Source organism: Halichoerus grypus, chromosome 3, assembly GCF_964656455.1.
Source record: "Halichoerus grypus chromosome 3, mHalGry1.hap1.1, whole genome shotgun sequence".
In the NCBI taxonomy this organism is placed as follows: Eukaryota; Metazoa; Chordata; class Mammalia; order Carnivora; family Phocidae; genus Halichoerus; species Halichoerus grypus.
In genome coordinates, this window is record NC_135714.1 from 179,690,126 (window position 1) to 179,716,369 (window position 26,244).

The window sequence follows — 26,244 nt, forward strand, 5'->3', positions numbered from 1 at the left end:
AAATGATTGTGGTTGGGGGGGTGGGAGGGTCTGAGGTAGCACTAGACGTGTCACTGAAATTCCTTTTCTGCCGTATTCATGCTCTGCTGCAGCTCCTGCAGCAAAGGAAACTCATTTGAAAATGGAGCAAATTAGCAAAATTAAACAGATGGGAGCCCTGGGTCATATCACACTACTTCATTAATGCATCCAGGATGAACACGACAGAACCAAAAAAAACCACAAGAATTAAAAAGTTTAAAAAAGAAAAAGCCTATGCTTTTCTATATTGACTGAAAAAAAGATTTAACCAAAACTGACTATTTTAAATAACTCATTTTCAGATGCAGTTCAAGACTCAAAGCAATCAAGGTTGCATTCTACCAGTTAAATGGACCTTTTCGCCATGTCTACAAAAATGCTTCCTTTCACAGCCCTCCTGTGTGATAGAGCTCTAAAAGTTTGGATGATCCCCTCCCTGTCTGGATCTCCTGCAATGGCTCTCTCATTGTGTAAGATACAGTCTCGGCTCCTGTCCACTACGACCAGCCCCAGTCCACCTTTCCAAACTTGCAGCCTGTTTTCTAAGTACCCTACACCCTCGCCAAAACGATCTCGCTTCCATCTTGGGTGTATAATGTTCACCTTCATGCTCCCAGACCATGTCTTTGGATAGAATGTCACAAAGGCAAGCTGGTGCTGGAAGAGGCCCTAGGCTTAAAATCCAGCTCTGACTTTAATTATTAGTGGATAAGGAAGTTCGGGTCACATATTTATATTTATGTTTTCTGAGCCTGTGTTTCCTTATACAAAGGAAGGGTTATAGAGCTTTCTTCCAGAATTGTTATCAGAATCACTGTAGATTTATAAAGTACCCAACCCAGTACCCAGCACTCATGTCTGTTCCTCCCAAAGATTCTTTGCTTGACCAAACTTCAGGCAGGCTCTTGAACCTTCTCCTAGGTCCATCTGTATAGTTCTCTGTAAAATCCAGTTTTAGCAAGAACCCCGATAAGTCTGTTTCACCAGAGCCACGCCTCCCCCCACCCCACCTCCCAGCCTTGATATCTGATCAGGTTTTCATCCTCCACCATCCCCAAGGTCATCCTGGCCTGATCATCCTGGCCTGTCTTCAGCAAGAACCCAGTTAGGGCAGTTTAGCCAGACCAGAATCCCCCTCACGCCGATGTTTCCTCTGAGTAACTTTCTAACCATCGTCCCTAAACCAGCTTCTTGGCTATAAATCCCCACTTGCCCATGCTGTCTTGAGAACTAAGTCCAGTTGTATGCTGAGGTCTCTTTTCCCTATTGAACTGTCCTGAATAAAATTGTTTTTACCACTTTGACTACTGTCCAGCTCTGGTTTTTGACACCACCCACCATTGAAGGTCCACTTCCAACCAGGCCCCTCTCAAAAAAGCCTGTTCTGTCCCTTTCAGGTGGAAATGAGCTCTACTTCCTCTGAATACTTGTATCATTTATCCATGACTTGCTCCTTTGACATTTTGCCAAAAGTAATCTAGTAGTGCAGTTATTTTCCAAGGCCCAGATACCTTCATAATGAGACTCTAAGCCCACTGACCATAGACCATGCTTTCTGTATCTCTTTATCCACAACAGTTCCAAGCACAGAGCCCGTGACCTTAATTAATTCATAATCTATTGAGTCTTGCCAGTTCATTGTGGATTGTTCTTTCTTTTTCCTTTCCAAAAGAACTTAGGAAGTACCACACCTGATTTTGCAAATCAACCGCCATCCCCCTTTCCTCATGGTTCCATCCTCCTTTTGGGTCTCCCCAACTGGCACGAAAAAATCTAGTATAACACCTCATTTTTTCCCGCTCATTATAATGTTAAATTAAAATATAACATACTGTTATTGTTTTAGAGGCTAAAGAGGGAAAGTTACAAAACCAGATCATGAAGACTATTATAAGAAGAAATCCTTTTTTTTTTTTTTTTTAAGATTTTTATTTATTTATTTGTCAGAGAGAGAAAGAACACAAGCAGGGGTAGCGGCAGGCAGAGGGAGAAGCAGGCTCCCCGCTGAGCAAGGATTCCCAACTCGGGGCTCGATCCCAGGACCCTGGGATCATAACCTGAGCCAAAGGCAGACGCTTAATCAACTGAGCCACCCAGGCATCCCTACAAGAAGAAATCTTAATGAACTGGTAGAACAATCTTTCCACCTGGTTCTGAATAACTTCCCAGCCAAGTTCTTAGCAACTTTTCACTATCAATTATACTTTTTTTTCTCTCTCACAATGTCAACCTTTCCCCCCTCTGTGCACGGGTACCCACTGCTCCCGTACACCCCGTTAATCCCTTCACCACTCATTTAAATCATCTCTTCTTCAAAGAAGCCTAAAAAATCTGGAGTGGAAATGTATAATTATTAATTGATTACTCTTTCTTTTAGGGGAATTCCCAGTAGTGTGAAGTCCACACCTTGAGGGACTTGCTGCTTCTCTCTGTTGGAGTGGGATGGAAGAGCAGTATGAGGAAGGAGGGTGAGTAGGGAGAAAGCAGGTGCTAGACAGTCAAAAACAACAAATGTCTACAACATTGCAAAAGAATAGAACATTTCTCCCTGTCTTTTCTCTCAGCTGATCAACCAGAAAATCTTAATTATTTTATAGGGAAAAACCATATTCTCCTAATCAGACTTTGAGTTGTGAATGAAATGAACAAAGTCAAGTCCATCTACCTATTTTTTTTTTTTTTGCTTGCTCTATTTTTTCCCACGTCAACCAACAGCACCCTCCTTCTCCTGATTTCCAGCTCCAAAAATAGAAGGGTTGGGAAAATGGGACCAGAAAACTACCCACCAGAGGAAACAGACCAGTACTTTTGAGTACAAGAGAAACTTTTCAAAGTGTGGTACAACCTACACGCTTGCCCAATAATCAGACACAATCCTGACTTCTGCCCCAGGAAAGCCCTGCTCCTGACTACTAGACAAGCTGTTACAGAAGTCTTTCACATTGTGTGTGTGTGTGGGGGGGGGGTTGCTGTAAGTCAGGCTTTATGTAAAACACTCTAGTAGGTGCTGTCAGAGACCCACAGAAATATGACCTTCAATCTCCCACCCATAACGTAACCAGGAAAAAAATAAGCACATATACACCATCATCCACAACTAACTGCATAATGGGTACCAAACAAATAGTAAAGGTAATAACACTGGACCCTCCTTGGACTGTGCTGGTGGCTTGTTGCAGGGGAAGGATATAGATTCTCTGTCTCCCTTCCTCTCTGGAGTTCCCTAAGGGAAATAGACACAAAATCATCAGCATCATTTTTGTAAATAGTTGGACAAGTTCCAAACACCTATTTCCAAAACCAGAGCTCCTCTGGTAAAAAGTGCCTGGGTACAAAGCTTAGCCACAAAGGCCTTTGGAGATTTCCTACTTTCTCCAATCCAATCTGTCCTGGGTGTGTCGAACAGACCAACAGCCCCTCCAGCAAACCGGCGTCATAGAGCACGGACACAGACCCCTGAGCATTGTCCAGTGTTCCATCCACACGGGGAGCAAGTAAGACAAGAAAGCCTGCCATGTGTAGCAAGGAGGATGTCAAGCCATCCCTGAGAACACACGTGTTCCCATACTTGGCCACAGCAGGGAAAGAAGACCTAAAATGGCACATGGCTCAATGAAGGGCACACTGGATCAATCGTATGACCAACTCCTAACATGGGAGAAGTTTGCAAGGAGAATGGTTAAAAAAAGGAACCCAAGAAAGTCCCTTATTTTCTCTTCCCACATCCCGGCAATGAACTCTTGATAGATTTTATTTCTCAGACCTGTGTTTCTTACATTCATAAATCCATTCCAGCCCAGAAATGAGAAGGTCTAACTAAGGAGGACTTCCACGCCATTACTTGATGCAGTTAGGCATGGACAAACTAGGCACGTGCGGAAGTTCTGCTAACACCTATTACAACGTTGGTAGCTGGGCTCAGTCTGAAAAGATAGAGAACTTACTTATCAACCTTTGCCTCTATATTCTATAACCAGGCCCTGGCACATTAAAGCAATTAGGCATTTGTAGACCAAACAAGAGCTAGAAATGGATAAAAGTAGGACCCAGAATGCAGGATTGGCAGGTGAACAGGTAGGCATTGAAAACACAGAGGTGTCAACATTTGTTTTCTTGTCTTTTTGAAACAATGCAAGACACGACATATGCTAAGCTCATTATAGCCTCCCATAACATTTTCAGGAGCCCTTCATTCATGAAGACATGGTTGGTTGGTTGGTTGGTTGGTTTTTGAAAAACAGCTCATTTTTAGCTGCACAATATCAACCTCTATAGATTAATTTTAAAATTATGGATAAAAGTGCTTAGACCTCTTGATATTGTGAAACTTTGGAAACCTCCCCAGTGCCCCCAAATTCCCTGCTCCTGCCCACCAAATGCACAACATAAATTTGTGGCTTCATCGAGCCTAGAAGTGCCAGCCCATGTCCTGTACTGGAAAGTCATTTACTCTAGGAATGTATTCTCTTGTTCCCTCTTCTCCCTAGGGCCCACTGTGTGGTCAGGAAAAGACAAAGACTAGAACTCAGGTTAAATCCCAAGATGACCCCTTTTCCTTTTAATTTCAGCAACCTTTTCAGGAAAGATGGCCTTTCAGAGAGGCTGAGCTGACAGATTGTAAAATACAAATATGCATCATAATAGTAAGGTTCTTATTCAGCATGTATTCATAGCACAGCATTTGGCTCATAATAAGTGCTCAAGCATATTTATTGAATAAGTGACTATGAATATGGAGAGCATAAGCAGTGCTATGCTGAAGACATTTTCATTGACTTTTAACATTTTGTTCAGAATTTAAAACTGGACATCCATAGGACACTGCTTAGAACAGGTCAGAACATACTTAATAGCTTTGTATAAAGTCCTATGCTATAAAACTATCAGTGGAAATCAACAATACAGTGAACATGCTGGTTGTTTGATTGGAGAAGCATTCGTTTCATCCCTACCTATCCAAAAAAATGTTGCAATGCATTTGAAATGAATGACACAGGAATCCAAAGAATCATCTGAGTTTGAAAAAGAAGGACCCATATTTCCCTGAAATATGGCCAACCATAGGCTATGTAGACCTAAGTTTGCCCCCACACTGCAGAAAGTACCTTAGACAGAACCTATTGAAACAGAAGGTTGAAAATTCAGAAATTCATGCAGGGTCACTTATACTTCTCCTCCAAGATCCTGGTGGGAACTAATTCACTTAGGGCCAAGACCAGCCCCTGGTACTTGGAGGAACCTTAATTATCTTCATTAAGACAGATAAAATTCAGTCAGACCACTGGGAGTGGCCAGGAAATTCCTTTGATCTGCTAATAATTGCCTGAGAACTAAATAGAATATGGTATTATAAAAGGATTTCTCAAATCAACAGCTCTGAGAGTTTATTCCTTTTAAATATAACTTTGAAAATATTCTGTCCAGCAAATAAACACACAAATGAAGAAAAGGACCAAATTACATTAACTGTTTGGGGAAATGCTAAATCATCATAATAATAGCATTACAACAAGAACAAGATTTGTAATTATTTCCCAGCTTATAATTCAGGAGCAAGAACACATCAGATAAATTTATAATATACTTAGGTTTAATGGGTGGTTGCTATTAAATGTTAGTAATAAAAAAAAGTAAAAACAATTATAAATAGACCAGAGACATGAATTTAAAAGAATGAATGATGACTAAATAATATCATAGAAAAGGACTATATTAGTACAGACTCCCAACAGTCTTGAAAAAAGCTTGCCTTAAGATTAAAAAAATTTAAAAAGGCATGTTTTCTGATAATAGAATTTAAGCCAGGGGTGTTATTCTAGTTTTCTCTCACTAAAACAGAAATTACTTTTCTTCCAAGGAAAAGTGTTAATTTTTTTTTTTTTTATGAAAACGTGTAAGAACACAAAAATAACCTCTCCCCCATTTGATGAGGTTTTTTTCATGAGGAAGTTTAATTAAACTCTAATGGCAAGTGGGCCTGGGTTTGTTAGTACAGAAGTTATCCAAAGAAGGGGCAAATGTCTAGTATTGATAAGATGCTCCCTGTTCTAATTATTTTTCTAAGCCAAGACAAATACATGCAACATGCTTCAGCAAGTGGTTTATAACACACTCGGCAAACATAAAAAGAAACACAATCCTATTTACCCAAAAAGCACCATCTTAAATTAATATCCTCCCAGGAGTTTTTTGTGTGTTTTCTGTTTTCGTTTTTGTTTTTCCTGATATGTCCCCCAGCAGAGGTGCTTTCTCCTTCATGGGAGAAATTCACAGGTCTGAAAACTTGTGACATGTGATGTCTCCACTCTGGTTAAGCATACGTGTTTCCTTTCTTCCAATCTCTCCACATCCCACAGAATAATTGTAGCATACCAGGAACAGTAAATAATCAATAAGTGCTTACTGAATAAGGGAGAGTAAATACTATTGCTTTTATTATTTACATTACAGTGGTTGTCATATACGATGCCTTTCATTTTTTCCCCCCAAGAACTAAGGTAGAGAAAGCTTGCATTTAGTAAATAAGGAAACTTTCTAAGAAGCCTGAATTAGGGGGTGCCTGGGTGGCTCAGTCGTTAAGCATCTGCCTTTGGCTCAGGTCATGATCCCAGGGTCCTGGGATCGAGCCCCACATTGGGCTCCCTGCTCAGGGGGAAGCCTGCTTCTCCCTCTTCCACTCCCCTTGCTTGTGTTCCCTCTCTCACTGTCTTTCTCTCTGTCAAATAAATAAATAAAATCTTAAAAAAAAAAAAAGAAGAAGAAGAAGAAGCCTGAATTAGTTCTGAATCTCAGTTTCACTGCTTATTAGATGTGTGTCTTGGGCAAATATCATAACTACTCTGAGACGGTCTCATTTGTAAAATGGGTATAATGATGCCAACCTCTTGGTTAGTTATCAGGTTAGGGAGACAATAAATTGCAAGGGCTTAGCACAGAATGAGCACACTAAATAGGCACAAATCATTAGAGAGAGGACAGGAAGCAGCATTATGTGCATTTTTTTGTAACTACAAAAAGGTTGGTTTTCATCTTGCTCAATTCCCCTAAGATATTCTAAATGCAAAACAAAATAAAACAAAAAAAAAATCTCTGCTCTCGACCTGGTTCCACAGAGCACACAGCAAGATAGGAAATCTTCCCAAAGTCCTGAGCCCAGAACATGAGCAGCCACTCTGCCCTCCAGTTAGGCAAGTGGGGTCTGGCAGACTGGTTTTTCTTTTTGTATGTGCTGGAAGGTTCCCTTGGGGTCATTCAGGGAACGGGGACATCATTCCCCTGCCCAACGGCATCTGCCCCAATCTGCTGCTTAGGCTCAGGGCTCAGCATGAGGTGCAGAGAGGACGTCTCCTCTCCTCCCTGTGGGAGCTGTGGACCACACACTCTCACCCCCTTGCCGCTCTGTCATCTGCTCCAGTCTGCCCAGCGGCTCGTCTCAGAGTTCCCTTACTTGGGTTTTCATGACTGCTCTTTCTCAAAGCCATGTCCCAGAGTCCATCTGGAAAGGGAATGTTATCATTTAACTTTTTAAGGAAAGGTGTTTCTCTCTCTCTCTCTCTCCACTCGGTCTTTCACCTGCCTCTGCTGCGGCCACCATATACAGCGTTGTGCAGAAAGAACCCCTACTGCAGAGTCAGCACAACCAAGCCTGAACAAGTACTCCTCTCTGGCCAGCCAACTTCCCCAGACACGATGCACACCCGAGAGAACCTGCCTGCTGAGGCGGTCCTGCTCAAATGCCAGAGAGCAATCAGAAACGCCTGGGCAGCAGTAGCTCTGGTGGACTCGGGGACCTGCAGTCCTAAGGAGCTCCTGGCTGGTACGACGCTCCTGATCCGCACACCACACTTGGAGTTAAAGGACCTTTGGTACTCAGATTGGGAGAATATGAATTCATAAGGGAACGAAGAGCACAGCACTCAAGGAGGTGATGCTCATCTTTAGGTCTGCCTCTATCACTGCTTCCTTCCATGTGTGCAGCTACACTGTATCCTTGTCGCCCCAAGCCGGTCCATGAGGATTACTTTGTAGCTGTCCCAGTGGACACCACTAAGGCACTTACTATAACCTAGGTGCTACACATACATTATTTCTTAGCCCACGCTCATTCATCTTTAAGAGAGACACATTATTCTCATTTTATATCAAGTTCAGGAAACATCGAGCAATGTTCCCAAGGTCACAAGTGACACAGGTAAATCTAGAAGCCAAGTCCTGATGCCTAAGCAGTAATGCTAAGTCCACTCCAGGCTCCAGCTCTTCTCCTACTGGACCTCACCGTGTCTCATTCCCTTCCTGGAGAAATATTAACGTTCATGTGTGTTGTTTCCTCATTCAGACAATAAACTTGTTAACACAGACCTTTTAGAGGCACAATGTCATCTCTGGATACAGAGATGCCTGGCTTGTTCGTTGCAGGCTGTTGAAGACGTAGCCTTGTCCAAGTAGGTCTGACTTCAATACCCTCAAAACACATCCAGTCCTCCCTACCCAATCACTCACCCAGAAACTCTTTAAAGATCAACAGGAATGTTTACTGGTAGCCCTGGGTGCCCACTGTGACAGACAGGACAAGACAGCCTCACTCAAGGGACGGTGCAACTAGCATTCTATCAGGCTGCACTGTTCTGAACTTGTCATGGTTCTAACAGAGGAAACCAAATGACCTGAATGCAAATAAATGCCTCTCGGCAGCTGTGTGACCTTTAAAGTTCTATAAACCTTTTTGAATCTTGGGTTAAAATTGAAATAAAATGACATACCTTGGTGCTAAGGAATAAAGGAGGCAAAACATGTAAAAATGTTCAGCACATAATAGAAACTCAGTAAGCTCTCTCTCTTCTTACCCATCTTCTGATTTTCCAGAGAATCCTCAACTTTAGTAGTTGAAGAATCCTTAGTGACTGCAGGGTCTCAGGGCTCCCAAACCTAAGTGCACACCAAAATCACCTGGAAAGATTTCCAAAAATGCAGATTTTCAGGACACACTCTCTGGACCAAATGAATTATTCTCTCCAAGAGTCTATCCCAGGGATCTCCATACTCTAGTCTGCAAACCATTTTTGCAAACCACTAGCCTGTCCAAGATCAGAAAATCTGGCCCAAAACTCCATCTATGGTTCTCCAAGATGAACTGGACTGAGAATCTGCTAAGGTCAGAGGTTTCGGAGCTTTGTTCCTATGTTTTGGAGATTTCCTTTTCAAACTTTTCCCAATTTCCTCTGATTTATAATGTATGGTTTTCAAAAATAGGAATCCCAGCTTATTTACACTGCATTACAGTTAGGAACACCCAATATAAAAATCACTGCACGAAAACACTACTATTGCACAGAACGGAAACAAATGAAAACAGGAAATTCAAAACCATTCTTCCCATGATGGTTCAAACTCCTTATGCAAATATCGCTCTGAATTTATCGATTCAGCAGCTGGGAATCTTCAATAAGAAGACAGTATGTGGAAGGGCAGGAGAAATGCATTCAGTTACTGTCAGAATAATAACTTTGCGTTTCTTGACTACTGTGCATTAAAATGCTCAGTCATAGCTTCAGATAAAGGCAGCTCTCTGTCAACCTAACACACGGTCCAAGGACCTTTTGACTCAAATATTTTTTTTTAATTAGATTGATAGATGTCACTTCACAAGTATTGATGTGACGATGCATTAAATTCCCATAGGACCTGGGTACTACTACACAGACAGTAGTTCGTTCGCAAGTCAATGTGTCAAGAAAAATCTGAACAACAATTTGTCACCGAAGTGGCTTCCATGGTACATAGGAAAGATCATTATCTAAGGGCAAAAACACTAATAAAAGGGTGACCTTCAGCAACATTTTAGTAACACTATATATAACTTAATGTGATTTTTTAAAAATCATATCTTTGTACAAACTACCCATTATATCTCTCAAATAGTCATTCTTCCCAACTCCATGCAAAAAAAAAAAAAAGTCAGAGTTGTTAAAATGGCTTCCTACTTGTTTAAATAAAAGTATTACTAAAACTAAATCTTAATAATCCATAGGTTGGTCAGAGGACTTCAGCCCACCCCTGTCTGGGCTCCACCCTGGCACTTGCTATCAAAAATACACACTTTTATTTTTTTTTTATTATGTTATGTTAATCACCATACATTACATCATTAGTTTTTGATGTAGTGTTCCATGAATGAATCATGGAACAATACACACTTTTAAATGCGGTGTTTGGCAGTGGTCAGCACTCAAGAATTGCTGCTTTGGGCCCTCCCTTCCCCATTCTCCCAAACAACTTTCTAGAGACCCAGACCCAGACTCACTTTTTCCATCCCGAATCCATTTTAGGCCTTCCTTCCACTTACCTGGTTGCTCCTTTCCTGTCACCTCTCTCCTCTGCCTCATCTTTAAAGGTTGATATTCCTCATGCTTCCTTCTCTACTCGCTCTACCTCACCCTCTACCCACTGTTCCCTAAGCAAGTGTACCTACTCTCATGGAGAGAGAAATAATCATGTCCTTGTCCAAAACTCCCACCTTCATAAAGCCAGCCCCGACTGCTCTTGTGAGCTCCACCCTTCAGGTGCTTACCTGGCATTTCCACTGGGATATATCAAAAACACAAGGAACTGAATGCTCCTTTGCCTGCAATACTCTCCATGCCAGAAACCCAGGAGCCATCCTCCTCCTTCCCCTGCCCCCCCAATCCCTCTACAAGCAATCCACCTTCATAGCCAGGACTAAAAGAGGCCTCTGAGGTAGTCTCAAATCCATTTGCTTCTCTGCAGCCTACGGTTCCCACTCTAGTGCAAGCCTACATCCTAATCTCATTTACAGGCCCACCTGAGCATCCTGCATGAACCACAGGTCCCTTCCAGTCCTCACTCTGCACAAGAGCCACTTGTGATATTTTAAAAATGGACATCTTATAACTCCTGGGCTTACAAATCCTGCAGTGGTTTCCTAGGTTTTTAGGACAAAGTCCAGAATCCTTGAAAGTCCAGATATGGTCATATTTTTCTCCTTACCTCTCAGATCTCATCCTTCCCTCATTTGCACAGATTCTCCTCTCTGTTGTCCCTCATCCCTGCTTCAGGAACTGGACATGACCTTCCCCCTCCTCTTCCTTACCCCCTTCAGAAAAGCCCCATTCTCAAGGAGTCCTTCCTGTGTCTTTCAAACTAAAAGATTTTTCTGTTGTATGTTCACATAGTACCTTGTACTTTTCCCTTATAAAGCTTAGTGCAATTGTAAATATCTATCCTACAATTCTTTGTGTAACTGTTCTTTCTACCTTGTTAACTTGAAAAGAGCCAAGTCTCATTTCATCACCGTGATCCCAGAAATCAGTATAGAGACTAGCAAATAACAGATGCCAAATAAATATTTATTGAATATGTAAATTCATGAAGTACACTCACTGTTTCTCTTTTTCTATCAGTTACCTGCAGTGATTTAGTGAGCTCATGATTCTCATAATTTATTTAAACAACATCCTCAGAATGGTCTCTTACAGTTTCTCTCACAGGTCAGGAGTACCTAAATCTAAGAGGACAGAAGAGGATTTGGGGCCATACAAACTGACTGCAAAAGATAAGGGGCAAATTAATGATAAATCTCTAATCCATTTTAATGAACAGACATGTCCCCCAGTTGACCTGCAGGTAAGACATGCCTCCAGCTACTCTCAAGTCACTGGGAACTCAAAAACTTTACAAAGCCAAATAGACCGTGACAAAGAAGAGACTGAAGAAGAGCATAACAAATATAACATTATTCTTTATACTTCACACATAGTTTTTAAGTATCCTCTTTATCTTCTTAATATTTGATTAAAAAGATTGAGAGAATAACAATAACATGCATGATGTAGAGGCACAAAAGGCTAATATTTTACACAGCCTCAAAAGCATTTATTCTTGTCTCTCTATTCACTGGTTATGAATTGGCTCCTTTTCCTCCTGGGTTACCCAGAGGAAGCACAAGCATACACCCAGTTAATCATAAAATCACCAACAATTCTTACATTCAGTAAGTAGGTGGATGATATTGGCACCTCAATCATTTTCATGGACTTCCAATAGTATTTTAAAGAGAAATATTACTGAGTACATAATGACAGATATTTAGCAGGTTACTGGAAATAAAACTACTGAAAAGTAAATAAAAGTGATTAAAAATGGGGGAAAGATCACTCATCAATACATTTAATACACCGGGCAAGTTTAACCTAACAATTTTGCTTTTACGGGCAGCTTTATCAGCCATTTTAATTTATCCTACTAAGAAGAAATGCGCATCATGAAACCCAGTTAAGTCAGCAGTGATAAATCCTGAGAGTATTTCTCCACAGTCCCTATATCAAAATGATTTGTTAAACACGGAGCTCTAAAAAGCATCCTAACATGCTAGTGAAAGACACAGTTAATGTGGCCTCACCCTCTGCATTTTCAATGATATTGAATGAAACCAGACATAGGGAGCGTTAAACTTTCAAGATTTATTGCAAAACTAACCTACAAATGTTAAGTTGAGCTCAAGGAAGAACATGTAGTTAATATCCATCCTATTTATCCACAATAAACATAGATGGCTGTTATGATCTGCCCCAGACATACCTATTGGGCTCTCCCACTGCAATGAAGCAGAAGACAAATTTGTCCACTTTTCAGATAGCCAAGCTATTAAAGATAAAATGACCATCACAAACAGGAACCCTACCTATTTCAACCAATTTGGTCAAAAGTGAGGTTCAGCTATGCACAGGTCTCTTTCACAGCAAAGTAAAGACTAGAACATCTCATGCTTTGTCCACACACTGGTCAGAAATAAACTATTGCATCTGAGCCATTATATATATTTGGGGTACCATTTATTACAGCAGTCAGCCTACCCTAACAAATACATCTACTATGAGGAAGGCAATGTTCTAGAGGGGCAAAATACCTTAAATAAGATACAGTCCTTATTATAAGTCAATATTAAGAACAGCATTTATTGCTTTTCCTTGCTAAAAAGTAATACACATTAATTACAAAAACTTTAGAAACACAAATAAACAAAATGAAGAAAATTCTAAACATCAATAATTCCAATGCCCAACTGTTATGTAGCCTTCCGTTATGTAACTTCCCAGGCTTTCATTTCTCTTTAGATAGACACACAGGATAAAGAGACAAGACAGATGAAGTAAACAGATGATAGATAAAAGTAATCATACACATATTGTACAATAATATACTTTTTTCACTTGACAATATACTGTGAACATATCCCTAAGTCATCATACTTTATTTAACCATTCTCCCACTGAAGGACCTGGTTGAGAATGAGAGGTAGCAAAAGGCAGGCAGAGAAGCAGACCATCCTGGGAAAGGGGAACAATATATGCGCCCGCACAGAGACCTAAAGCCACTTGGCGCGTGTGGAGCAAGGCCATCAATGTAGCATGGGGTTCTAGGCACAAGGAGGAACTGGATAAGAACACCTGGACAAAAGCTGGAAGGCCTTATATGCCATTCTCAGGAGGCTGGATTTTATCCTGGTGGCAATTAAAGAGCCTTATGCAAGGATATAGTATGATCTTTTCTGTATCAGAAAGATCACTCCAGCAACAGCACAGAGAACGAATTTAAGAAGGGGAGAATCCATGAGCAAAGAGGTTGTGACAGTTACAGTAAGAATGGGAGTCACTGCAGAAACAATGAAGTTGGGGGTAGAAGGGAGAGAGAAGATCTGTTAAAGGAGGCAGAATCCCCCAAACTGACAGGGAGCAGAAAGAGAGGCTTCCGGTTTGAAGTAACTAAGAAAACAAGGATGCTATCAGATGGTGAGGGGTTACATGAATTCAGATCAGCACCTGCTACTCTGCCACAAAAGAAGCTGTCAATCCAGAAAGTCACTGGTAGTAATAGTAGGGATTATAATGGTTGTGGTAGTAACTTCAATATTAGAACACAGATTTACACATGGACTGGCAGAGGAGAGGATGACACACCATTTAATATGTTCACTATTAACATATTAGGACATTTGGGTGGATTATCTGGTAAGTAGTTGGATATATGGATGTGGAGCCAAAAAATTGGGTTTAGGCTAGAGATACGGATTTAGGTGTCACAATAAATTGTGACTGGGTCCCGCTAGAGTAGATGAATTCACCAGGGGTTCAGGGAGACCAAACTGAAGGGAAAAAAAAAAAATAGACCTGGATGTAGCCAGGCTCAGTCCTGCCCTGCCTGGCCCTGTGGCAACTGCCAAAGCCTCTTCCTGCAGTAATTTAAAAAGTCAGATCAAATTATTCCCCGTTTGACAACTTGTTTCTGCATTGCTTGTTCTACTCATAAAAGGACTAAGATAGATTATTTTCTTGCCAAAACCACGAGAATCATTAGCTGAGAAAGTCTCTTCCCCCCAACCCTGCATCAAGATGGAAATGCTCTCCCCACCATCACCAGAAGGTCTGCCATCCAGCTGAAAACAAGCTTTCCCATCTCTTCATGCTGGCCTCATCCATCCCCACAACAGTGCTCATTATTAGAACCTAAAACAGTGCCAGATTTACATTTTAAAATAAATTAAAATTCACAATAAAACACACTTTGAATCATTCCTTTTCATTTTACTGAAACAAATGCCTGAACTTTCTTGCTCTAAAAATTTACAGTTGTGGATTAATCTGTTAATCATACTTCATAATTTCAAAGACAAGCCTGAAGAGACAATGGTATTTGCTTCTGGAAAAAAACCATGCTCATGAATACAACTAACAGCTACTCTTTTAGACAATGTAACACGATGACCCAAAAAGACAGTGGGGGCAGAAAGCTATGGGAGATGAGAAGGAGACACTCTTTCCTGAGGGCTCCCCCTCTCATTAAGCTCTCCTACTGCCCTTTCAGAATGTCTAAAAGTTTCACAATTGTTTTTCCATAATTAGCCTCCTTAGAACAATGCAAAAATGAGAGAGGAAGAGAAAAGCTCCAGGAGCAGTAGCGGAAGTGGTCTGTATGTTGGGTCATTTCTGAATGAGGACCAGATGCACTTTGAATGAACCATAAAGAGCATTTTACTTCTTCCCTCTCTTTCTGCATATTAGGGAATGGAGAGCCAGAGGGAAAGTTACTTACCCAAAGCACCCAGGTATGAAACTACAAAGCTGAAGTGGAAAGCAGTTCTCCTGACTCTGGGGCTGGGCACTTTGCACTTGTGAATAAGGTGAGGACCAACCCCCTGCCCCCAAGTGTCTGCCCACAAGGATACTGGGGTCAGTGAGTGAGGCAAGACAATACACAGAAAATTTTTTAAAACAGCATTTAAAAAAAAAAAAAAAAAAGATAGTGTAAAGGAAATCTGTAATGGCACCATGTATCAAGCATGCAGTTAAAAGGTGCTCTGTGTTCAAAGACTCTGACAGGATCATTGGGACTGTCATAGAAGCAGTAGGATCTGAGCTGTCCCTTGAAGGAGACATAATTTCTACAGGCAGAAATGAGGGAGGATGCAGATCCAGGCAGAAGAAATGGCCTATGTAAAAACAAGAGTAGGAAAGTGCATGACCAGTTCATAGCACAGTTAGACTGGATAAAAACATTCATACGGTAAAACTGAGAAAGAGTAGGCTTGGTTTGGAGTAAGGAAGAGAGTGAATATCGGGATCTGTAGTTAACTATATATATCCACTGAAAGTTTCTGAGCAGAGAAAGTTCTAATAAGAGTAGCATTTTAGAAGGACTCATGCTCCAGTGCAGTGTTTAATAGAAGGCAATTTTGAGCAGTGGACAGAATAGAGCGAGGAAATTAGGGGGGGATAGAAATTTAATGAAAAATAAAATCAATTAAAAGATTTTGATACTACTCCAAATATGATGAAGTGCCTTTCTAGACCATGTTGATAGCATTACGAAGACAAATATAATATTCTTATGGTGACCAAAGGCCAGTCTACTCTTTAAATCTTTTATTGGTTTTTATTAAGCTATTATCTGTGGTAATTTTGTTAATTTGGTGGCTTCGGATTCAGGAGCCTAAATGCTGGGTATTAATTAAGAGTTGAACAGATGAAGGCCTCTGTTTTCTGAGCACTTTTGTTTCTTATTAATGACAGTGTAATTAGAGGCACTAACTTTGAACAGAAAATAATACAAAAACGGTTCACTACCACTTCACCCCCATTAGGTTGGCTGATATCAAACCGATAGAAAAATCACACACCTTAGAGAACACGGAGAAACTGGAACCTTTGTGTCTTGCTGATGGGAATGGAAAATGGCACGACTGCTGTGGAAACCAGCATGGTGGTTCCTCAAAAAATTAAACCTAGAATGACTGTATGATGCAGCAAGTGAACTTCCGGTATTCACCCAAAAGAAATGAAAACATGGTCGTGAACACCTATTTGTATGCTTGTGTTCATAGAAGCTTTATTCCTAGTAACCGAAAGGTAGAAGCAACCGGAAGGTCTACTGACAGATGAACAGATAAACAAAATGTGGCACATCCATGCAATGGAATAGTATTCAGCCTTAAAAAGGAAGGAAATTCTGACACACGTTAAAACACAGATAAACCTTAAAGACATTAATGCCAAGTAAAATAAGCCAGTCACAAAGTCAAAAACGGTATGATTCAATTGTACTAGGTACCTAGAATAGACAAATTCATGGAGATAAAATTTAAAATGGTAGCTTCCAGGGCCTGGGAGGAGGAGGGAATAGGGAGTTATTTAAAGGGTACGGAGTTTCAGTTTGGGAAGGTGAAGTTAAGGAGATGGATGGTAGGGATGGCTGCCCAACAATGTGAATACTTAATGCCACTGAATTGCACACTTTTAAAAAAAAATGGTTAAAATGGTAAATTTTATGTTTCCATAATTTGGGGGGGAAAAAAAAACTTCACCAGAATTAGACTAGAGTCCAAAAGGCTAGAATTTTTAATAAATTCTTGCTCCAACGTAAGAAAAGTTGCTAGTGATCCTGAGAACAAGATGCAAGCAATCTCGGTAGACAGGAATGAAGACAAGGGAGGAACAGCATCTCAGGGCTGTCCGGGTTTGCAAAGAGGTAAAGAGCCTGGGAAATTTCGAAGCTGTGGCCCTTTTGTGCTGATGACAGGACCAGAGCACCCCCACTCTGAGCAGAACATCTCCATCCTGGCAGTCACCAAAGAGCCCTCACTGCCAGGACCACCTCCCAAGGGCAAAGTCTAATGGCAAATTCTATTTGAGGCAAACACAGCCATCCTCCTCCTCCTCGTAGACAGCTGCCATGTTCTGTACAGAGGGGCAGCCAGGATGCTCCCTGAAGTGGAGGAAAATGCTACCACTGCATCTGCTGCTTCCCTGGTAACACATCGTGGCCCACGGTGTCTCCAGGGCCGGTGGAGACAGTGACGGAAGAGGAGCTCATTATTCTTTGGAGCCCAAATGGACAGGTGCCATCCCACCTGCAGTCTAACCAGGAGCTGGCGGGATGCGAAATGTAGCTCAACCAAAATCTCTTTTTTATTACTTCTTAGGGATACAAGCAGTTCCTTTCCATCTTCAGTTACAAGAATGGAACTTATATGACTGAGGTGGCGAAACACCTGTGGGGGGAGATCAAGGGCAAACATACAATTTCTGAGTACTGAGATTTAGTAACCAAAAGGAGTTGGAGTGATGTGGGAGTGGGTCTGCTCAAAACAGTAATAGGGATTCACTGACTATTCAAAATCCCTTCTGTGCTTGTCAGTCTTTACAACGAGGGCATATTTTTTCTCCCAGCTGGAGCTATAGACCACACAGAACAAATATCATCCAGAAATAACTGAGGGGAAACCAATTTTGAGAAATTAAACCACCTTTCTCTGAAGCCCAAAAGTGGATCCAGAGGTGGGCTCGGGGTGGTGAGTGGAGGAAACAGTGTCCTGGCAGAATAAGGCTCAAAATGCTACTTCCTACAAATACTCATCTCACCAAATAAGAGACCTGAAGAAAAAGAACCAGAAAGGGTTCGGTTTTTTTTTTTTTTTTCTTCTTCTTCTTCTTCTTCTTTCAACATTTGGCCTTGAACAATGATTGCTACTATCCAACAACCTGGGGTGCTTCTGTCATTTATTCTTTTAATTATTTAACAAGTATTTAATCTACACATAACAACCAAATCAAAGAGCTTATCAAAGAGAGGAAAAAGATACAAACTCAATGAAGGGTAGTTAGAACAACAGGGCTTTAGTTAGCCCCTCAATTTTTTTAGCTTCCTTCACCTCAATGGCAATTCCCAGACTGGATGGCAGTATTATTGCTGGAGCTTTCCAAATTTAGCAAAGCAGACAATGCCTCACCTCTCTTATCACGCCCCCTCCATGCTCTGAGCTCCCAGATGTGCCCACTACCAACACCCTAGTGCCCTCGTCAGGAATATCCCCTTGCACTGGTTCAGTTTGGCTCACATATTTTGGCACAGCAGAGCAAAGAGAAAAGAAACAATTCCCTCCTCCAGGTTATCTCGGCCCAGCATTACATCCTAAATCTGGCTACCAGCTCCAGAATCATGCACCACTCTGAGCTGTTTTCTTCCAGTCCCCAGCATTCCGGGGCAGATATCCAAAGCCACAGCCTTGAGCTTTGGGAGAAAAACTTCTGAAATTGAAATACAATGCAGATTACTGTCTGTGTCTTCATGAGATGATAGAAAAAGAGTCTATCGGACACAGAAAAACCACCTACATTCACGGTATTGTGATCTAAGATCTCAGTCTGACATTATTTGGACCCAGGCAGTCGAATTCCAAGGTGTCAAGAGAAGGCTAATCATTGTAACAATGAACAGCAATCCTATGCTTCAGTCTCTCACAGACTAGGATCGACCCATGAGCCTCATTGTTTACCTAAAGCCTTCCCTTGCAGTGTCCTCACACAAGAAACAGAGATCAAGGGAATACACATACGGAGCCTCAGGTAGGAACTGGTAAGATTGTCTCCCATGTACCATCCAAGCTGTGGGTAAACTAAATTTCTTTATTTTTTTTTATTTTATTTTTTTTTGGTTAAGAAAAACAAGATAAAAATCTTACTAGGTCCTAATGGGGTGAACCAAGGTTAGGACATAGTTTGCAAGGACACTATTTTCCATAGGGAAAAACATCCTGGTTCTCTTAAAGACTAAAAAAAATAATGTAAATTACCACATATGTATCTCTCTCGAGGATTCCTTGATGGCAAGTCTAAAGTGGGGGGCATTTTTTCCTAATATTTGGATCTATGCCAAACAGATGAGTCAACCCATTTTAAGCTTTCAACTTCACCAAAATTTCTTTTGTTTTATCTACTTCAACTTGTATGGATCATTTGGATAGAGAGAGCCAGGAGGCAAACCTTCAAACAGGCTTGCTTCAAGCATACCACCGCACGAAGCAATATGAAAACATAACCTCTCAACTAGCACTTACCTCAAGTCAGTAAGCCGTAAGTCTGTATTGTGTAAACTCTCAAATAATTCAACTTTGGATTTAAAAGTATGGCAGAATGTGTCACTCATCAGTTGTTATGTGTTACAAAGTGACCCATATTTGGGGGAGTAGCTAGGTCATATTATCTTTCATAATGTTACTTGAATATTAACTTAAATTTTATGATAACATAAGAGCACAGAGTAACATGCGCATGCACAAAGTTAGAAAATTTCTGTTATTTAAAAAGTCATTTCTGTTATTTAAAAATAAGAACATTAAAAATTAGTTCTCACTTTCTCATGAAAACTTTTACTAAAGCACGTTACGCTATTGTTTTTGGCAACAAACTGCATTAGTCATAGGAACCCTAATTTTTTTACTTTTAGTTTTCGTTACATACCTTTTCATTTACTTTTAACGAATATAACGGTCAATGAATCCCTACTGCTGTTTTTCATCATATGCTTTTTGTTTTCATTGTTATCATTTATTTATATAAGGCTAATCAAAATACTCATTCAGTAAGACCTACCTGTAAAGAGAAGATTTTCGTATCATTTAAGCATGTCAAAAACAACCAAACCAAAAACCTAAATATTACTAAGTACTAAGGGCAGGTGAGAGTTTAAAGGTCTTTGGACATCTGGCCAATTCATAAATGGTCACGGAAATTTAAAAATAGGTTTTTAAAAAATGTTGTTTATAATTAAGAAAAAAATAAGAAGAAAACGGGCTTTGAAGGAAAGAAGATTCCCTGAACAATGAATGGATTACATTTGACAAGGGCAATCACCTGCCCAATCACGTCTTTTGCTCTCATTTGCTATAAATATACAGGCCAGCAGGACAGCTCATTGTTTTGCCCCCTCGGTGCTGTTTAAGCTTCCCGGTCTTACCTAATACATTAAGACATATGGTAAAACTTTCCCTAGATTCCAAGGACTTATGGATCTCCCACAAATGATGAGAACTATCCCCTAGTGCTTATAAAACATTCCACTTTAGATATTTAAATTCCCCTTTTAAAACATTTTTATTTCAAGGAGTTGTTTTTCCAAATGACCGATCTTGGTCTCCCTTTTTTATTATAATAGAAATAAGTACATATACAGTTTCTCTCCTCAACAGAAAGAAGGGTTTTGAGTACAGATTTTTAACAGTAAGATTTATACAGTTTAAAGAGAGCAGTCACAAACACTTGGGAGATTAAATTTACATGGGTATTTACGAAATACAAGCAGTCAAGCTGTATCTGTTCCTATTGCTACTTAATATAGCTTTTATTAAGAATTATTTTCTTCAGTGCTGGCTGAAAAATCCCTGCAGCATTTGTCATCTTCATAACACCATAAGGTCAGCTCACTTTATTAAATAGTTATTGAGGATATTAAAAAAAGGTAAATGCCATTTATCATAAATATTTGATAAACATGCTTATGTTATCAATACATTTCTGTATTACAGGATATACCGAACGTTTACCTTGGCTTGAAAGACGAGGATGTACAAATCTTGCATGGCCCAATTATAGAGGTTATTCAACATAAGTATTTTTACTCCTTTTTGGAGATCATTTTCTGCCTAGTATAACTGCAATGCTTTGAAAACTAAAGTCGTAGTGCATCAAACAATGATTTGTTGGAATAACAGAAATTTAACTGAACAGCAAATTATTTTGCATTCCGATTAATATAAAACCTAAAAATATTTCTTAGCTTGTTCAGTGAGCAAGAGAAAAAGCAAAGACTGGGAAGCATTTAAATAACTACAAGAAGTGTATGTAATTTATACAAACTTCAAATATAAAGCAAACAAGCTATGAAATTAGTGTATTTGAGAAGAAAACACAGAAGCAGTTTGTTTCAAAAGATCATTTTTCAGGAAAGAACTTCTTATACAGACACTGCTCAGGAGTTTATCTTAAATGAGGTAAGAAAAAGAGAAAAAATTCAGGGAAGACTTCTATTAGCTCAACCCTAAAGCTAATCTGTTGCATGTGTAGTTTCTACACCAGTAAGCAACTTGTAGGAAACAACACTGCAGCTGAGCGCATGAGAGCTGGAAACTGTTCCCCGGGGTATGATATCGCAAAATGACTTTGCTATATTCCCTCTCCAGCCTGGCGTCATGGCTCAGGCAGGAACACAACCGTCACGCCCCCAGGGCAGCTTCATGTCATTAGATAAGAACCCTCTGCTCCATCACTCTCCCTGAAATCCTCTTACCAGAAGCACACAGGACCAGCTCAACCAGGACAAATCAGCCCCTATTCTCTCTGTAGATTTTTTTTCCCCAATTTGTGCTCCTTTGCCTGGTAGGTTGGAATGACATTGTTAACAGAAACCACACAATGGGGAGAATTCACAAGTTTTCACACACTCACATACACACTTTTAAACCTAATATTCTGATATGGATTTACTGAGTTTATATTATATAAAATAAAATAGCTCATACTCTTAACTTTTATCCCACAATAGTACAATAACTACTATGTTCATAAAAACGCAAGACAAACTTTCAGCATGATTTCCGTCAGTCCTTAGCTAAACCTATCAGTTAAGGTTTCACTCAACATCCTACCTTGAGGTACCTAACACTAAAATCACCAAATATACACAATAATTACACAAACCTGGAGCAGTAACTTCATGATTTCTTAATCTACTCAATTATACGCAGGGAGATTTCCAGTTCATTAAAAAAAAAAAAAAAAAACCTGCTTTGCTTAGCATGCCAGTTTTCTATGTATTTCCTTTGGCAAACAAAAGGGCAAAACTACCTTCCTGAAGGTTTTCCCCTTAGAAGCACAAACACAGAATCGTATTCCTCCAGACAACATGAATATTCCATTTCCAAATATCCTCTGGATGCCTATAAGAACTTTATCCCTGAAGTCTGACGTTTATTTCTAGTCAAAACACAGAACACCATTACTAATCCAGTAGTACACCCCCTATCCTAGGAATCATTGCCAACTATGTTCCCTTTTATATCAATTCCCACCATGTATAGTACACGATTCACAACTCATGATTTGGGGTAAATGCAAAACCCTTTCTGAATTACATATAACAAAGCCTGGGGAAAATTGGACAATGGTATGGCTTCAAAGCAAAGGTTTTGTTTCAGACTCTAGAGCAGAGTAACACATGCTGCAGTACAATGGTGTTGAGCTTTTGTGTTCCCTAATAAGACAGCTCCCAGCAGAGCGTTTCCCATGTTTTACAGTGACATCTATCAGCCAGACCCGGGGAATCCCAACGTCACTCAGCCTTCTTCAGCACCACTGTCTGAGAACAGCTTCTGTCCACAAAGTGGTGCAATCTGAGCAGGTCTGGCACACAAAGTGCATTGTTAAAATAGGGAAATGGTGGATGAGCAATGCTCTTTCTTGTCATTAAAACCAAATCGTTAGGTATCAATTAACTGCAGGGTATAAGCATCACAAATGCCAGCCAGAAATTTAAATAATTGGCTATCATCAGATACAAATTTAAAAGCACCGACACACTCTGCATCCCAGGCAGACGGAGCATGGCATGGTGCTGAGTTTTGTAAAAATTCAATTGACCCAACCATCTATTAGACAGATACATAAAGACACAGGGAAAAGCTACAGTGCATGTTAGAATTTGTGATGTGTAATCATGTTAATTTATGGTTTAGAAGATACCCTGCTATGTTTTAGTGATTGTATGGTAATCAGGAAACTATATAGCCATTTCAAACCTAGAAATTATTTTATGAATGGCACAAATGCAATGCTACCTCAGAAATGCAATCAGCTAATTTCTCAGACCTGATCATATTAAGGAGGACCAGAGGAGAATACTTTCCGGGGGTAAAATGGGAAAAGGTCTGGGAAATCGATGGCTCAACTTAGCTTCCCAAATCCTTCTTCAGGGCCTACACGTGAAGCTCCGTAACTACGTTCATCTGTTCTGATTCACTGAAGCGCCAAAACATACTCCAAACCAAAATACTGTGAAAACAAAAATTCTCGAGATGACTTCACCAAAAATAAATGCCCCAACTTCATACTTCTCACATGCACCCATTCACGAGGTACAGAGGGCGCTTATCTGTTGGACACTGAGTTGGCCCAAAACTCCGTCACATTTCTAGACGAATCTCAGCGCGGTGTCCTTTCCCTGCGAGGGCTCCCACAGACCCAGACCCCTGACCCTCTCCACACTCGGGACTCCAAGTGAAGGAAAGGCATGAAAAAATCCTGTCGGACTCACCCTTCCTCCTTCAAAGGAAACCCCCCCCCCCCACGGCGGCCCACACATAGTCAGCACCTCCTAACCAAAACCAAGTTCAACGATGCACTCACAAGAAAGCAGCCGGCCCCTTTCCATTCTACTTGGTGAAAGAAGCCCCAAGGGATTAAAAAGTTTCAGGCCGCCCCAACCGAGGACCAGACTTGGGCTCTCACCAATGGCAAAGCCCAGGAAACAGGTAACTGGAGAAGGCGCTGCCCGTGGAATCCAATCCGCGAAACCTTCTCTGAGAATCGCTTAGAGTCCACAACCCCGAAACTCAACTCCTCAGCCCGCGTCTGCTCTGCAGCCGTCGGGCCCCGGGTGCCCGCCGCGCCGGGCCCGCCACCTCCCCGCCCGGCAGGAGCGCGCCCCGAGGGGCGAGGAACTTACCGCACCGCTTGCACAGCACCCGGCTGACCTCCTTCTTGAGGTTCCGGCCCGTCTCGAGAGGGGGGAAAGAGGCTCGGAAGGCGGCCGGCGCACGGCTGCTGCTGTTGGCGTCGGGCTCCATGAAGAAGATGTACCTGCTGTCCTCCTTGAGCCTCCCGCAGGAGGGGAAAGCGGGGTGGCCCCAGGCCCCCAGGCGCACGGTGAGCAGCGAGTCCTTCTTCAAGCCCCCGGCTTTCACCGCCCACACCTGGTGCACCTTCACCAGATAGGGCGCCTCGTCTCCGGACTCGCCCGCGCTGGGCGCCGGGGCGCTGGGCCAGGAGGGCACGGTCCCGTTGGCGGCGGGCAGCCGGTCCGGGGCGGGCGGCCCCCGCGCTCCCGGGCGGGCGGCTGGCGGCTCGCGCTCGCCTCCCCACGCCCCTGCCTCGCCGGCCGCCGCCTTCCTGTCGAGTGCCCCCTGCTGCCGCCGCGGCGGGTGCACCTTTCCCTCGATCACCACCGCGGCGCGCTGAGCCAGCTCCTGCACCGAGCCCACGCTGGGCGGGGACGAGTAGCACACCGAGGCCCCCGCGGGAGCCGCCTCGTCGCCGGCGGCCGCCCCCGGCGCCAGGGCCGCGGTCCACAGCAGCAGCAGCAGCGGCAGCGGCGGCGGCGGCGAGCGGGCCGCGGGGCCGGGGCGCGGGGCCCGGGGGCCCGCACTCCCGGAGCGGCGCGGCGAGCGTCGCCATCTCATGGTGTGAGGTGCGTGCGGGCTCCTGGCTGTCGGTTCGGACTCTGCCTCGCTCTCTCGCGCTGCCTCCCTTTTCCTCTCCTCCTCCCCCCTACACCACTCCTCCTCCCCCCTACCCTCCTCCTTTTATTTATTTATTGGGGGGGCGGTGTAGGAGAGTTGTTTATGGGAGGAGGAGGAAGAGGAGGAGGAGGGAGGGAAGAGGTGGGTGGAACCACGGAAAGGCGAAGAGGTATAAGGGGGAAAAAAAATTAAAGCAAAATAGAAAAGAAAAAAAAAAAGCCACTGCCACCGCCTCGGTTGCTGGGAGTGACAGGTCCTCCCGGCGCCGCCGCCGCCGCCGCCGCGCCCGAGCCCTGCTGTCGGGGCTGCTGTCACAGGAGGAGGACGTGGAGGTGGAGGAGCTGCTCAGCGGGTAACAGTCCTTTGTGTGAAGTGATGCTGCGGCGGCTGCTGAGGCTGCGAGCGAGCGGCTGGGCGAGAGCGCGAGGGAGAGAGCCCTGGAGGCGGAGTTGCGTGCCTGGAAATCGCTGGGTAGCCGCGGCGGCGGCAGCGCCCTGCGCCTCGCCAGTCTGTTTACATGTGGTGCGAACTCGCCCAGCACTTCCCTTCCCCATGCTGATTCCGGAGCCCGGCCCGCGAGTTTGTCCTCCTCGGTCTTGCCTTCCCTGCGCGCCTCCTCCTTCTCGGTCGCCCCGATTGCTGCAATGGGAGGCCGGGCGGCAAACAGGCTGCAGTCCGAGTGGGCTGCGGAGATTTACTGGGGAGTGAGAGGTGACGCTTCAGTAATCGGGGACCTGTTAGCCGGCGCAGGACGCCCGACCGCGGGGGGAGGCAGGCGGAGGAGGGAGAGGGGGACACGGGAGATGTGGGTCCTCATTTCAGAAAAGTTTCGGGTGAACTGGGTACTTGAGAGTCAAAAGGGCGCAACATGTTCACAGGAGACAAGCAGCAATTAAAGCAACTTTATATCACGCTCGTTCTCCTGCAAACGTACACACACACACACACACAGGGAGCACTTCAGGTGTGACGCCTCTTTTCCCTCCATCCTCGTGTGGCACTCCAGTCTTGCTTACCCTTGCCTTTTCGTCCCTTGAAATCCCTGGTTCCCCATGACTTTAGGACATGTGCGGTACTGCTGATAGGAGCAAGGTTTGAATAAAATAGTTGCTCATTAAGGCCATTTTGTATAAAGTTTATGGCACTTCGTCAACTAGTCAGCTTTGTTGAATGATTAAAATGAAATGAAAGATGCTTCTATGACTGCTGGAACAGAAATCTCAAACCTGAGGAGCTGTAGGTTAAATATTCCATAGGAATACCACCCCCTCAACTTTACCCTACTCCCCTCCCCCACCCAGTCCCGCCAAATTTCAGGAGCTATTTTTAAAACAAGAATCCATCTCCCAGGGATGTTCTTTTCA

General features: G+C 42.6%; 1 protein-coding gene across 6 annotated transcripts in view; it reads right to left on the bottom strand.

Moving 5' to 3' along the window:
- NRG1 (neuregulin 1) overlaps window positions 1-24,820 on the bottom strand; it is a 1,097,062-nt gene extending 1,072,242 nt beyond the window's left edge. For 4 of the 6 annotated variants that reach the window (XM_078069637.1, XM_078069636.1, XM_078069635.1 and 1 more), the window contains exon 1: window positions 24,088-24,348. In XM_078069637.1, the coding sequence (XP_077925763.1) occupies window positions 24,088-24,208 (121 nt within the window). In that variant the 5' untranslated portion in view covers window positions 24,209-24,348. Of the gene's footprint in view, window positions 1-24,087 lie in introns of all 6 variants that reach the window. The other 2 variants (XM_078069638.1, XM_078069642.1) reach the window with 2 other exon arrangements.
- Between the last annotated feature and the right edge of the window lie 1,424 nt (window positions 24,821-26,244).